Consider the following 15,954-nt stretch of genomic DNA (forward strand, 5'->3'; position numbering starts at 1 on the left):
GGAAGGAGATGATGTACCCGCAAATCCACTGCTTCTACATGGGATCATTGCTCCCAGAGTTGGCACATCCTCGTCATGCTTCTCATCATCAGATAAGAGAAGTCTTTCCATTTTGGAATGATGGCGATCTGTGTCCGACGTAGTTTTGTTGATCTGTAGAGGATAAGGTGGACACCTACTACTCAAGAGTCACTGTTATACTATTTTTGCTTTATACATATGCATCTATTGTTCAATAAACCGTTTACTGTTTTTTTCAATTATTTACTGCACGTGACGTATTTTTATATAAATCAATTACTGTGAACTTATGTCATTATATAACACCCACTTAGATGTTGCACTCGATAGCAGGTGCTCAACAAAACGTGGTAGAAATGGGATATTAATTATAATGTAATAATCATCACGTGAAGTGCATGCCCCTAATTTATCATTATGTTAAGAGAAATCGACAGCTTGCTACAAAAACTGCCTTTTCTTTATAGATACTGATCGAGAGGCCACAGAACTTTACTTGCAATGGTTTCTGAAGAATTTTATGTATCCAGAAATTGAAAATTGGTTGTATGGCTTCATGCTTAATGAGTAAAAAGGTAACACCTTCATACGCATTTTCTGCTTTATGTTTCGACTTGTATGAATCACTTCGAATTCTTAATTTGTAGAAATGTTCTCATTTGTATCTATTGTGAATAGAACACCGGTGATTTTTGAAAGATCCATGACTTGTGAATTAGCATCAATTTAATCTTCTAAATACATGTATATGCTTTGTATTTTCTCATAGCGATAGCTTACTACATGGGTAATATATTTCATCACAATAAAAAAATGCAGTATGTTATAAAAATACACACAGCAATTAGTTTGCAGAATTGCTTGGGAAACTGGTTTTGCGCCACCCTCGGTGATTATGTACCATTCCAAAGGTCTCTAAAATAGCAAAAATACCTGGATTTGTGCAATAACCTATATTGATTATCTATATATGTTAACCTTTTAAATTTCTAGCCCAACAATAGTGACTTTACCAGATTTGAGCTACTCATATATAATGCACCCTGTATGTATTTGCTAGTAACTAGTATCTAATGAATTGTGCACTCTTCACTGGCTGAATTCTTCTCTGATTTGTTTTACTTGTACTGTAATTCTTCAAGGTGCACAGCTATACGACTGAACAATTTAGAGTTTTGGAAGAAGAGAGACAACTTAGAAATCAAGTTGTTGAAAAACTGACTGTTCTCAAAGTATGTACACTGTTTGTATATATTGCACACGCAATGAGACATGTACCAACTAGTATGTGAATGATTTCTTATTACTCAGAGTGATGAAGAGTACAAATTGGAGAAAGTCAGCAAGGATTTCTCAGTACTTCAAACAAAGTACAACATGTGTGACCAGCGTGTGTATTGTGTTGTCATGTTGATGATTTATAGAGAGAAGAAAAAGATAGCGACAATAGAAGACCACATTAAGAGAGAGAAAGGGTAAAAATCAACTATATGTGTTAGAGTATAACTCTGCTCTGATGGTCGACTAAGGCATTTGCTACAATTTTAACAAGAATACTCTGGCATTCCAAAGTACACTACATTTAAATGGCAGTAAATTCTATGAAAGTAGCAAATGTTTGGCCTTCACAAAATTCTTATTGTGTAATATTCACTTGTATGTCTGTCTCCTGATCATAACGTAATTGATATTTTAACTAACTGTGTCATTCTGCAGATATATTGGATTAGACAGGGAACATGTAGAAAAAGCTGAAGCATCGTACATGTCAGAAAGAGACGAGCGATGTGCTGAGTTTTTAACAAAGAAAAAATCATTGTCCGAAGAAATGTCCTCATTACAGGTACTGTGTTTATGCAAAGTAGTATACAGTTGATGTGTAACCTGCAAGGAATGAAAGTACAGTGGAACCTCTCTTAACAAACTCCCAAATTAAGGACACAACAGAAAAACTTCCATAATAAGGACAAACATTTTGGTCCCAACAGGTCTGGTTAATACTTTTTTAGCTCTGAAATCTCTATAATACAGCAAAAAGTGGCCAAAAAGTCTGGGTCCCAAAATATCCGTAACAGAGAGGTTCCACTGTACTTAAAATGATCAAATACCTCCTTGGATCCTTGGTTATCCGGACTTCTAAGCACCAAAACTGACTATTCAATTAGAGTAGTTGTCACTATTGAGCACGTTGTGTTCTATTGGAGTAATAATTGAACACAGCTAATAGTAATGAATGAGCTTCATTTGTACAAGTAAACTCACTTATGTAAGGAACGAAGGTGTTCACATATCTTATCCATTCTACCGATGCTTAATTACGGTATGTGTACCTATGTACTTCGCTGGGCTAAATGTGTGATTTGCACTTTGAAATTTGAACCACTTGTGAATATTGTCATGTCTAATTGAAAAGTTCCACACATGGATTTAGGAGTTCTACGTCACATTCAGGTTGAAAATTTCCATTGATTCACTGTGTAATGGTAGTTGTGATTTATTGTTTTCTTGTGCAGGAACAAATATCAGAGATGGAAAAACAACTGGCTTTATTAAGGCAGAAGGAGACTGTGTTATTATCAGCCTTATCAGAAGAAGATTCCAAGGTGAAGAGTATTGAGGATGAAATGAGCGTGGAGAAACAACAAATTGATGTTGAATGGGAGAAGATACACAAACGTGAATCTGAACTACAAGTTGACATTGTAAGACATCAAATATGTATAATGAATTATACTATGCAACCAACACATTGGGTATTGGGTTATGGTTGGGGACATTATCCCCCACCAGCTTTGCTACTTTTAGTGCATAGATCCCTGCTTAATTTTGATGTGACATTAGGGTGACTGATTTATTAGAGTATTTTGATCTTGCTGTTTGCATATGATGTTATGTCATTTATGTCCTGATATATGGTTTCTTACATGAAGAAGATGACAATGAGAAAAATCAGTTAAAAGCACAGCTCAGAGAGTGGATGCGCCTGGTAAAATGGTGGTTGTGTTGCAACACGTTGTTTGCTGGAGTGTAGTGTGGTTATACAGTGAACCCGTGTATTAAGGACACCTTAGTGCCCCAACCAAAAGTGCCTCATTATAAAGGTATTGAACCTGTTAATCAAGACACTTGAAAATGAGGATACCTGCATAATGTGGACACTTGGTAATGGTCCCAAAGTATCCCTTAGTGTGTAAACTAACTTTCCATAGTATGTATGATACAGTATATGTATATTATATTATTAGCCTTATAGTATGGTGCTGTAGTAGGGTCAATGATGCATTACATGATAGTTCTTCTGTTTGAACACAGAGTGAATTAGATACAAATAAAAGTAACTATGAAAAGGTGGAAGAAGAACACAATGGGATACAACAATGGTGAGTTGTTTGTATAGTATGCAATGAAGCCGCTTTGTAAGAGACATTACTGATTGGTGTGTATAGCTTACAGAGGTTTACTCTTGTAGAGATATAATTGTGCAGCTAGACCTGTTGAGTGGTACAAATCTTTTCTTAATTTGTTTCTTTTCATTTGGAGAGCTGAATCACTGTTACAATAATTTTGTATATATGACAGAAATATAGCAAGTTTAAAAGGTTTAAGAGTTTTAAAGGTCCACTGAAATGGTAAAATACACTTTGGCTATTATCAATCCTTGCTACTAGTGGGATAGGTTGGTGCATGTGGATTTTGTTTTGTTTAGTAGATATAACACATTTTAGGTTAGTCAATTATATTACATCATATTGCATCAGACACAGAAACTTTAGTACGCGTGAGGTGCCATTAAAGTGACAGAACTGTCCATGTACAGCTAGATCCGATTTAGTTTCATGTTATATCCACCATAACAACTTGAAACACGGTAAGAACTTGTACTGCAGTTAGTTACAGGCCTACGAGCAAATTTACGCTGGTCTTGTGGTGAAGAATGCTCAAGAACGCCTGTTAAAGGGACTGTAAATCAATAGTACAGTGGTTGAAGCACATTTATGTTTATTTCTTGGATGTTTTGAGTACGTTTAAGGGCCCAATACAGCGGATTGAGGTAGAGAAGCGCGAGGTAAAACAATTGTGATGGTGCCACTGGAAAGATATGCATGAGATATTATCCCTACCACGCAGAGAGGTGATTCAGGAAAGTGTAACATAGGTACCATTGTTTGTTTCATGGTACTGCTAACCCAGCTTTGTAAACAAACTGAACTAATCTTACTTCAGTGAAGCATAATGAAACCGGTGAGCTTTGATAGTGCGAAGCACTACAGTACAGGCAATTACAGAACAACTCCACTATTGTTTTCTAGCAGAACGTTCAAGTAATCTTCGAACACTTATGAATTGAAAAGAAGAGCTTGGTATTGCCACCTGTACATTAGATTTTCACTCTCGCTTCACTGTTTATCTACCTTTCCCATTGCAAAGTGTGTAATGACTGTACTTACGGTTCTTTGTCTTATGTCACAACATGACGTAATTAGACTTTGTGTCTTAATATCTCGGTATAACAACATAATTGAATTATTAAAAAGGTGTTTTTGTGCATTGCATGATACAAGCAACCTATTTATTCAATAAAATGGCAAGTGAATTTTCCATTTCAGTGGACCTTAATGAGCTTTTTCATGAGTAAAATGACATTGTGGCTTTGTTTACAGCTGGGTTATGCACATTGAAGGCTTATCTGAGTGTCATACAGTGTTGTAGTGGTACAGTGTAGTTATCGTATGTGAACGAACCATTTCAATATCCTTTCAGTGCTATTGAAATGGAAACTTGAAAACAGAAAGTTACAGTTTAGTTTTTGATGTGTCATTAATTGGCTTTCTTTGTACAGTAATGTGTTACATAACCAGTGAAGATGTTATCATCTCTCTCATCACACTGTTAATCACACTATTAACAAACAGTCCACTGGGTTGTACTATTAGTAGGACAAGAGTTTGTACTAGTAGCTTGCTATGTAACCTCATTAATGGGGCCATCTCTGGGGCGTGGCCTTATTGTGAGGTCATGAAGTACATACATAATTAGCTGTGTTTATAATCTACTAGAGGTGGTAGTGGTCTTATTAAAGAGATGGCTGCTAAATGAGGTTTCACTGTACCAATAGATAAAATTTCATAATAAAGTTTAATGGTTACCCTTAGCAATTTGAATGTCTACTCACAAGTTTTAAAAGGATAGCATTTATAGGTCATGAGATGAAATTTTAAAAAGTTTGTAGTTTCCCCTACATTGTACGTGAGGGGGCAACAGTTGCCCCTCCTGGGCAATCAAAACCACAATTTCAAAATGTCATCTCATGATCTATATGCTCTATAATTTTGTAACTTGGAAAAAGTTAAGGTTAATTTTGACATTTACCCCTATAAATGATTTATATTGAGAATGACAATTTTTGAATTGTGGGTTTTCCATACTGTGAACGTGATTGCAGAAGGGCAACTGTTACCCTCTAAATTATATGGGAAAACTACAAACGCTGTAAAGAAAGAAATCTGATAGTACAAGATACTTAACAGTGATGATTGGTTATGTCAGACCTCGTAAAATTTGGTGATGAAGTCATACACTAACTGTACTGAGTTGTTATTCAGCAAGTTTTGTAGCTTATCTTTTGTCATATCTCCATTTGCCATTGTTATAGCCTATAACTGATTCTACTGCTTGCTATACAGTAAGACACTTTATAATCACATAAATTTATTGGATCTCCTATAGTTTTTGTTCATGCCTTGTCTCTTCTATATAGTCACCAGAAGTCAATAGATACTCTACAGAACTGGGTCAACACCCATTGTGATAGACTAAAACAACTGGACCAGTTTGGTGAAGTGTTACAATGCTGTTGTGGGAAACTAACTGCTACTGATAGAGTGGCCTCACCAGAACTGAACAAGTAAGTAAATAATTGATGTATACATTTATAATCTAATTCAACACCTATCTAACCCAAGATATATACCTGACCTATTGCTGTACCTAAAACACATTAGAATAAATAATAACATCATCCAATTGTATCCTTACTAATTGAATACGATCTTAGACACCACTGTGTGTAGATTGTCATATAGTACGGTAGCACTAAATAGTAAGGTTTACATTTTCCTGCCTAAATGTATCAACAAGAAACCAATTACTTTCACTGCTCCTTGGCTATACTGGTCAAGCCTAAACTGTGCTGATGACAAGCTTCTACATAATTTAAATTTTTTTCAACAGAATTTTATACTGACCGATTGCCTTCATGGCTAGTGCTGCTTGGTTTTTAAACTAGGCATGTGCCCACAGCCAAACAGAAACTATCCAAAATATTCAAGCCATGCCACCAACAGTCCAAGTATTGTTTCTTTGTATGTACTGTAAGTGTATGTAACAAGCTGAAACAGCTATTTTGCTTATCATTGGGACATACGTTTCATCATTTAATTTTTTTGATGAGGGCATATATTGTAGGAGTTCACTAATGATGAGTTGTAATTTTATACATGTTATGACAAATACATACGTACATGTAGCACTTTCATACCTCAGATCAAAGGAGCTGCCCTGGATACTAGCTGGGCTACATACAAATGTAACCTGGGCTATACCTGGGCAGCGATTATGTAGATATTAAGGCCGAAATCGATTGTGGGGATCAACTAATACTCACGTGATTAGTATGCACGACTTGAAAATTGCCATGAAAACCACTTAGATGGAGAACGTTTTGCTATCCTTACTATCCTACGAGTTGAAAAACGTTGGGCTAAGGTGAGAACTAGTACTATAGTTTATTTACCAGTCATTGTTTCCACATCGTAACCGAATGAGAATGTACTAGCTGCTGACACGTAATCAAAATTTTTAGGCATATATCCAGTGGTTGTACTTGCACTTGTATTGGCTTGGGTGATTGATTGCCCTGTGCAGGCTATCAGCCTGATATGGATGGGAAGTGTTACATATTAGTTGTAACACGGGGCATTTGGACTTGTCAGATATGTATGTCCGACAGCCGAGGGCATACATATCAGACAAAAGCCCTCATGCCCATGTTACATCTATTACATGTACAGTGTAGCAATGATCACTGCTAACTACATGTACCAAAGTACGGTATGCAGGAAAAGATAATAGAACAAGTTAAATTCATGTCTCTTTTCCATAACTGTGTTCAAGACTCGCTTTGTACTCATTGTATATGTCATCATTATTTCTCTGCTGTGTGTAAATAACTAAGGTAAATACGGGTTACGTATAAAATTAGATAGTTCTTTTGGTAGAGCAAGTGACTCGCATACTAGAGTTTTAGTGGTTGGGTTACAGACCTATTCTAATACCAGTGGTAGCGTCTTTCTTGTTTGTCAACTTACGGCTTTCTCTAATGTGTGCTGAAACCTAAAACCATTTTGCTCATGTGTCATATGACAGACTGGTTGGATACATGTTCATCTGTTTGTACTGTGCGCTTTATTATTTTGTGCTTTCTTAGAATAGATGTGTTACTTATGTACCTGTAGCAAGACATTTCCTAACTACATGGGTTTCACTTTTGTGTACCTTTTTGTAATTGGTCTAGTTCTTTTCTAAATCATTCACAAACATTAGGACAGAAGTTAACAATTCCAGTTTGATCATTCATCACTTTAGGACTAATGATGGTGGCCAGCTATTGGTAGATTATTATCACTATTTGTTCCTTCCTTTGCTGAGACTGCTGACAGGTTGGAGATTCATGAGAATGTTTAATGCAGAAAAATCCCAAACTAGGTAGTGAATTATGGCTTACAGTCTAGGCAAGTACCGAGGAGATGCACAGCCAGGATTCAGTGCAGGGTATGCTTACATCATTCAACCTGGTAAAATTTGATAGCTTCTGCAAGTTCTGATATCACCTGTTACTGTTTCTTTCCTCAGCTCACCATTCAGCATGGTACTATGTACATGCTGCTTACCTTGGTGTTGGAAAATCATCAGGTGTCTGGTTCTTTCTTATTGTACAGTATGTCTCACTGCACTGTACAGACTAACATCTTCAATGTCATGTTGATGACTTAATAACATCTATTTCATTCATACAACCCTATAGTGCATGTTGCTACTTGTGTTTCCTTCTTTGATCATTCACTGATCGGTTGATGTGCTAGAACTCCCTCACCGTCAACAAGGAAAATCCCACATCTAAACAGTAACTAAGTACTGTTATACATCATACACATCTCTGTAAATTCCAATTTGTACCTATTGTAATTCTTTTTATGATAAAAAAACCAGTTTCTATAGATAACTTACTGTAACATAGATTCAGTGTGTTCAAATGTGATGGCAGTACAATGCTATCCCAGGCATTATTGATTTGTATGTGTTAATGGTGTGTAGGTTGGATGAAGAGAAGAGAACTATGGATGGGCAAGTAAAGGAACTGACTGCAAAGGTATTCGCTATTGTCTGCTAAGTCTAGTACATAAATGAAGCATGTTAAAACTCCTTAGTATAGTGTATTGTATCATGCATTATAACTAGAAATTACACACTTTTGTCCCTCATTACAGGTGTTGTCAGTACAGACACAAATGTCACAACTTCAGAAATCTATTAATGATATTAATAGTCGAGTACCTCAACTAAATGAAGCTAAGAAAGCAGCAGTTGCTGGTATGTGGCACAAGTACAATTGTTTACTGAGTGTTCTATTAGAGTAAATATTATGTGCACGTATGTTGAGATAACATTATTTTAAAAGTTGTAAAGTACTTCACAAGAAAGATGTGGTCCTGTATTATCAAGGTAGAGCTTCTTGCAATTGCTTTAACATGTGATTTTTTTTATCACTTATGTCATACCAGTGTTCAGTTGGAGGGTATTTTATCCTATACAGCATGTTGTCTGTTAAGTACACATTGCATTGATTTTATACTCATAGTCTACTGTATAATGGTAGTGTCCCATGTTAGGTAGACAATATCGTGAAGCAGGTCAGATATCACAACAGATTAAGTCATTGACTCAACAACTGGAAGACGAACAACAACAAATGTCCACACTGCAGTCGCAGTTGTCAACACACACTACACAACTATCATCACTTAATCAACAAGTTTCTAAAATGGATGACCAGTTAGTAACTTTTAAGAAGGAGAATGGTACGTTTAAGGATATATTTCAGTACCAGAGTTATAGAAATAAACACCGCACCTGTTTGGTATTAAGGCTCAGTAAATTTGTCATGGTAAATACCAACCTGATCCTATCATGCTGTAAATGTAATAATGAGGCATGCAGTATGGCTGACAACAAAAGCCATACAGAGATAAGATTGCTAATACTTGTTGTACAAGGAAAGATGTCTTATGAACCACCAGTGGAGCCACAAGTTTAGTATAAGGAAGCCACACATGCAGTGGAGCCATGTTGGCTCATAATAGCCATTACATTAGAGTTGTATAATGTGTGTGAGCTAAGATATATATCACACCTTATTATAAGCAGTTAGTTAAAGTCCATAATGTCTTAGTTCATTGCAAGTTTTACCTACAGAATCAAATATATTACATCACATGTCCTCAAAGTGTCTGTTACTTATAAGAAGTCTGTATTACCTCAAATTGTAACAATAGTGTGTAGGAACTGTGCCATAGGACATTGCTAATTCCTAACAGTACAAGACTCAACACATTCATACCATACTGAATATGCAAACACTATTATAATCACCTACTGTTCAGTCTGTCACATTTTCCTGTGTGAATTGTTCATCCAATACACCTTTGGTAATCACCTTTTAAATGGAGACATTATAATTGTAATATCAATCAAAAGGCGTTTCATAGTATATTCATATACCATCAAGGAAATGTTTTTTTCTCAGATGAATACTCATGTTCTCACACGATATTGAAAATATGAAACAACTACCTATGCCCAATTGAAAAATCACCATATACTGAATGAATGGCATATGACTTTGAATCTGTCTTCAAATTTATGAAAGTTTTCTATTAGTGGTGTTGTAATTTGGTTACCTAAATTGGTCAAGCATTGCAAAAGCTTTCAAACAAGGAAGCCAGCTAATAGTTAAGACACAATAGCATATTGGCTAACATTAAAGAAGCACTACTCCTCTCTCTAGTAAATATATGGAATGATTTCCCACTGGTTGGCTGACTCCACCTAAATGTGCAATACATATAGGGAATGTATGATGAATCCAGCTATGTGTGTTGACCAAGTTGTGGACTTGTGTGCTGTGTATTTCTTTACTGTTTTGTCTTATTTGTTTAGATATTGCACTATTACAAGGACTGTTTAAACAGTGTAAACAGTTAATAAAAGAGGCAATAAGGTATTGACTGTATACACACAGTTACCCATAGCTGGCGACTGTAATTGTGTGGCTGTTGGTTAATGTAATGGTCTGATATTTAATGTGAATATCTAATTTGTATAATTGTTCTATACTAGTGATCACGGTATTCCTGGATTGGTAAACTTCCTGAAGTCGTACTGTAAGTTGTGCAGTGTGTTAGCTGACGAACTTTGTACCAAATATTCTCTGGAATTGTCCGACTTGGAATTGGAGGATATTTCAGAACTAGCCACAACAGATATTGCAGCCAGAGGTACAGATGAGCTACCAAATGGTAATGATAATATTTTGTGTTACTTGACTATCTTGTGCTTTGATTTAACAGCTAGTCAACTATTTTATGTACCCTATGCCATTTAGTGGTTTTCATGATGGCTTGGTTGCCTGCAGATTTTCTTTGTCTTACGGTTTGCCTCATACTGTGTTCCAAATCTTTAGGTGTTTACTGTAATATAGAGATTTATGTTGTTTATATTAATAGACCACCTTGATTGTTGCAGCCTGGTTATAAATTTCAAATTGAGCCTTGTACATGCATAGCAGTGATATTATGTGAGCTGTCATATTAGATAGGCATATTTTGGGAGGATTATTTTATCCAGTTTATACTACACAGTACACACAAGTATTACAAGAACTCTGTAACAGAAGGTGTTACTAGGAAGTCATTAGTGTTGCAAAATTTAGGATAATTATTTAGACTATGCTTTGTTTGCAAGCACTGTTAGAGAATTTGTAATGCTGGTAATCTAAACTACTGGTGAAAATTATGTGGGTGTATGCTATTGGTGCCATATGCTATTTGTAACAGCACATTTGCCAAAAACTTTTTTGGCATGCAGTTCCTGCATCATAGCCAAGGTTGTTTGCAAGAATGAACACTCCATTAAGCTTTTTTGTGTATTACAACTTTTAAGCTTATTTGTATGCACTGATAATTGGTAAGTAGACATTATTCCATGTAGGATTCTTTTTTGCTTGTACCAAATGATTAAGGATCTTAAGCTTCCTCCATGTTTATAAGAAAGCACTTAACAATGTCTGATTTGATTTATAAACACCACATTGGTGAAACAGGCTGGATGACTAGATGGTGTGTTTTCCATTATTACCAACCACTGGGAAACTTTGTGAGTGGTTACACATACTACCCCATCCACGTTCATGCATGATCAACCTCAAATGAGTTCATGATCCAGTCCAAGTGATGACCTGATATTTTGTAAGATGAATGACACCTTTTGATCTGGACAGAACAGGACCCAGATGACCTGACCTCTCCTGATATATTCCCTCCTTTGCTATGAGTACAGCACACTAGTGTGTATAATTAAGTTGTTGCTCCACATAAAACCAGGCAGTTAGTTAAAAGGAAGCGTTTTAATCTCTAAGCTGATTATGATGATCCTACACCAATTATGTAATTAATAAAATTTATGTAATTATAATTCATGTGTTTAAACTGATTACAGAACACACTTTAATTCAAATCTGCATGTAAGGACTTATTTATGACTTCAAATCATCTTCTTTTTTTTCAGATTGTGTGTGGCACAGTGATGTGTATTGTGTCTGAAGTTTAATTTTAGAATGAATAATGCTAAGAGTATATAATACCGTTTAGGTAAAATGATGCACCACTCATAGAGGGATTGCACGCGTGATGCGTTATGATGTATTTTCGTAAAATGTTTAGCAACTGTTGCTTGTCAGACATTTGTGAAGTACGCGAGTAAAGGCTACAACCATTCTCAATGGTTTAGTGTAGAATGGAACACATTCGCTAAGTTAGTCACTAGGAAGAGCCATAAAATTCTACAAAGTGTTAAATGTTCATGACTAATCAATGAAAAATTGATATTACGCTTGTTCAACTTATTGCTAGTATTTAATGTTTGTTTCTGACCTTATCCTAGCTTTTTGACAGAGATTCTCTTATTTGGTATAGCATGGTGACCAAGTAAGTGCATTCGCGCTATTGTGTTCCATTGAAAAGTAAACCTCACAAATGTCGGACTAGTAACGGGTGTTAAGTATTTTTATAATTCGCGCCACAATACTTTTCGCATGCAAACCCTCTATATTGTACCATGTTTAATAGATAACAATTATTTGAATCCTTTGTACCTCAAGTTGATAACTACAGTAGCAATTGTTTAGTTTGTGCAATTAAAATAAGATTCTTTGCCTATAATATGTGTCAGCTTTCATACATGTCTAATATAGCAAATGTTATACTCTTCTTGCACCAAATCAGCCTCGGGCAGTCTTTATGTTGACATGTCACACCTTATGGCCCTACAGTGTAAAGTCCTTGCACTTATCACTGGACAAATTAGACAGGGTTTTAAGGATGACCACTTTCCTTATATTCTGATGCAATATTATTTCTAGTAATAGTTTAGAGTTTACATGTTGATCAAGTTTTGTTTACTTAAAGCATGTGCGCACGGGTCAGAGTGCTAAATTTACATGTATTCATTAATAATGCCCTTCTCTAAATTATATGCATTGTTATACACAATACATGGCCTACAGAACTGTCATGGATCAGATTTATCTTATTAGGTGACAGTGTAGCTGATGGCGGCAATGATAATATCAATACTTCAACAGCGCACCACACTACGGAACATGCTCCAACTCATACTAGTAGTAAACAAGAAGAACTGGAACTGGAAATAGCCAGCGTGGAATCACAACTAAGTGAAGCTGTTATTGCTGAGAGCTTCGATGAAGCTGGTATCCTTTGCATTCATAAAGTCTTAATAAGCAGAATTAACCATTTTCATAATTTGATATGTAGTTGTGGTTCAGTTAACAAGTGGGATTGCAATGGTTTACTATTAACAACATAATTTTGTGTTAAAATGTGAGGCAGGAAATCTTACAACACCATGCACACAATTACTATATGCAAAGATGCTTGCATGGGTGATGTGTTTCATAGACTGAATTATTGGCAATGATGCGATGATTAAACACAGAAAGGCCTACTTACCTGCATAACATTTGCTTCATGACATATAGTACATGTTATTAAACTACTCTATTATTTGATGGATGTCATAATTCAAGGAAGTGATGTCCTGGTGAACACACCAGTGCTAACTATGTTTAGTAGATGATATTCATTATCGGTAATATACTACTTATAAATCATGGTTACAACTTTGTAAGCATCTCCAGTTTTTATGAAAATATTGTATACCAACGTTATATAAGTTCAGATGATCTTTGTACTTAATAGGAAATATGAACCACTATCAATAGAGTAAAAGTTTTACAGGTGATGATTATAATGTTGTCTTGCCAACTTGATAAAACAACTCTATGAAACAACCATGCATACACCAATGAAGGTTATTAGGAAGTATATACTGTTACTAAGTAATTGTGGTTACCAAGTAATGCTGCTATACAGTTTTAGTTCCTGTACTAAAGCTTTAATATCCACTCTTGTGTGCAATGATTCAATAGAACATAGATATAACAATATGAGCTGTGAGGTCATCTCTGAGTGTGCATGTAGTATAATGTTATGTATGTATGTATGGCTTGCTAAGTAGTTTAGACATTGGTAAGAGTGTGAATTATCATGCATGGTATCTTGCAGTGCTGTGTACTATAGTCCTCTTTAACTAATAATTTTGCTGCACACAAAACAAGCATTATAAAACATCTGGCTGTCTGTGTTGGATGCATGTAACTGCATGTGGGGGATGACAACAACTCGAATTCTTTGATGATACTTCATCTATCAACTTCCACAGTATGTCATAATGACCAGTTTATAAAATGCTGTCACGTTTAAAAGGATTTTCCTGTTCGGGTTATGTTACAATACAGAAAAGATAGTGTAATCAGATGTAATTTGAACTTGATGAATCTTACACTTGCACCTATGTGTGTGGGGAGGTATTTCTGGTTGATGAATAATGTTACCTCTATACTGGGACCTTGTGTGTGTACCAAGCGTTATGTATTAATATTTACATATCAATACGACTGGTGTTTGTTTTATATTTACAAATTATCTGTTAAGTGATTATGATGTCTATTGCGTGTTTGTTATAGTGCTATTATATTAATGCAGTATAAGAATCATATGACTTAAGAGTGTTTCAAGTCTTGGCATGCCATATATGTTCAGATTTGTATAACTTTGTTTATGATTCAATAACCTTTATCATATTTTGTAACCACTATTGTATATTTGTGGTGTTTGAAAAGATAATCAATAAACTATAGCAATTCCAAAAATTTTAGTAAACATCTGTTACCATCGCTTATCACTGACTGATGTATTCCTTTGCATGCATATAGCTTTAAGAAAACTGATATAAGACAGCTAATGTGTGTGTGTAGTTGCTTCCACTGGACAGTAGGTATATTTGTGTATATCTGGGCAAATGGCTTTATTGCATTTGTCAGTTTTCACCCAGAAAGCTCATAGGCTCCAGTAAAGAATTTACCTTTAGATTTGTAATATATTCTGCGAGTATTCTGAATTCCATGTAAGCTGGCTTTTTTTGTCTGGGTAACTGCATATACGTATGAAGTATTTTGGTTGGTAAACTGCATACATTCCATTTATGTAGTTACCAGGATGATAAATATTTTGTGATCCTGTCAGTGTTTCATCACAGAACACCAACAAGTGTGCCAACTCACTTCATGAGTTTACAAAACACTGTAGAGTTCTTCCCCCCCTGAAACTTCTTGATTCAATGCACCTTAAGAGGTTTATAGCTTACATGATGTACACATTTAAGTTTCCAGTCTGGATATAGTTGATATTCAATGTTATATGACCAGCAGTTGTGCACATATGGGTCAGTTTTCATAGTGGCTAACATGATCATATTCATTATCCAGAGTGATTTGTTGAGGGCAACACTTTAATTTACACATTTATGTCTCAAGGCCATGGTATGTGAGGGGTGCATGGTGTTAATTTGTTGGGTAGGGAGTTGGATCAAGTAAAGGTGTTGATAGTGTGTAAATAGTGTACTATTGGATGCCTAGAGAAGCCAGTTGAGTCAGTAATGTACAATGGTGTAACAAGCTAAATCTTTATACAAGACATCTGATATACCTTCAGAGTGCCTGTGTCTTGTTATGTGGGTAATAGGGTGCATGGTTTATATTGAACTTTCTACTAATACACATTTGTTGGGGTTGTGGTGGTGTTGGTAGAGTCGCACTGTCTCGATATTTAACATGAATTGGTTGTTTACAGCTTCAGAAGCCAAATTGTTTGTATGTAACATTGTGTGCTTGTTATTGTGAATAGCTTTAAGTGTACATTTTCTCACACTAATGTAAATGCAGTGTATACTAATAATTGTCATGTACTTGTTGCAATTTTCCTTAACTCTTATTGTTTAGCAACTCTCTATGACAGGTTGAAATTACTGAAGGAATCTTTGAGTCAATTATAATGTCATATTTTCATCATTTTGATAATTGTATTTTATAAAGTATGATGCTACTACAATCAATGGTGTATTATAGCGTAAATTTATACCGAAGACCGTACTGGTAATTAGACCATTTCCGGTTACTACATC

At 35.5% G+C, this 15,954-nt stretch overlaps 1 protein-coding gene across 2 annotated transcripts in view; it reads left to right on the plus strand.

Moving 5' to 3' along the window:
- Nucleotides 1-15,885, plus strand: part of LOC136262139 (uncharacterized) — a 33,188-nt gene extending 17,303 nt beyond the window's left edge. For both annotated transcript variants that reach the window (XM_066056295.1, XM_066056296.1), the window contains exons 11-24: nucleotides 1,164-1,253; nucleotides 1,333-1,391; nucleotides 1,446-1,496; nucleotides 1,738-1,864; nucleotides 2,535-2,723; nucleotides 3,334-3,401; nucleotides 5,780-5,926; nucleotides 8,395-8,449; nucleotides 8,568-8,670; nucleotides 8,970-9,158; nucleotides 10,297-10,357; nucleotides 10,477-10,655; nucleotides 12,950-13,123; nucleotides 15,773-15,885. In XM_066056295.1, coding sequence (XP_065912367.1) covers nucleotides 1,164-1,253; nucleotides 1,333-1,391; nucleotides 1,446-1,496; nucleotides 1,738-1,864; nucleotides 2,535-2,723; nucleotides 3,334-3,401; nucleotides 5,780-5,926; nucleotides 8,395-8,449; nucleotides 8,568-8,670; nucleotides 8,970-9,158; nucleotides 10,297-10,357; nucleotides 10,477-10,655; nucleotides 12,950-13,123; nucleotides 15,773-15,825 — 1,545 coding nt within the window. In that variant the 3' untranslated portion in view covers nucleotides 15,826-15,885. The remainder of the gene's footprint in view (nucleotides 1-1,163; nucleotides 1,254-1,332; nucleotides 1,392-1,445; nucleotides 1,497-1,737; nucleotides 1,865-2,534; nucleotides 2,724-3,333; nucleotides 3,402-5,779; nucleotides 5,927-8,394; nucleotides 8,450-8,567; nucleotides 8,671-8,969; nucleotides 9,159-10,296; nucleotides 10,358-10,476; nucleotides 10,656-12,949; nucleotides 13,124-15,772) is intronic.
- The last annotated feature ends 69 nt before the right edge of the window (nucleotides 15,886-15,954 follow it).

This window comes from Dysidea avara, chromosome 7 (genome assembly GCF_963678975.1).
Source record: "Dysidea avara chromosome 7, odDysAvar1.4, whole genome shotgun sequence".
Lineage (NCBI taxonomy): Eukaryota > Metazoa > Porifera > Demospongiae > Dictyoceratida > Dysideidae > Dysidea > Dysidea avara.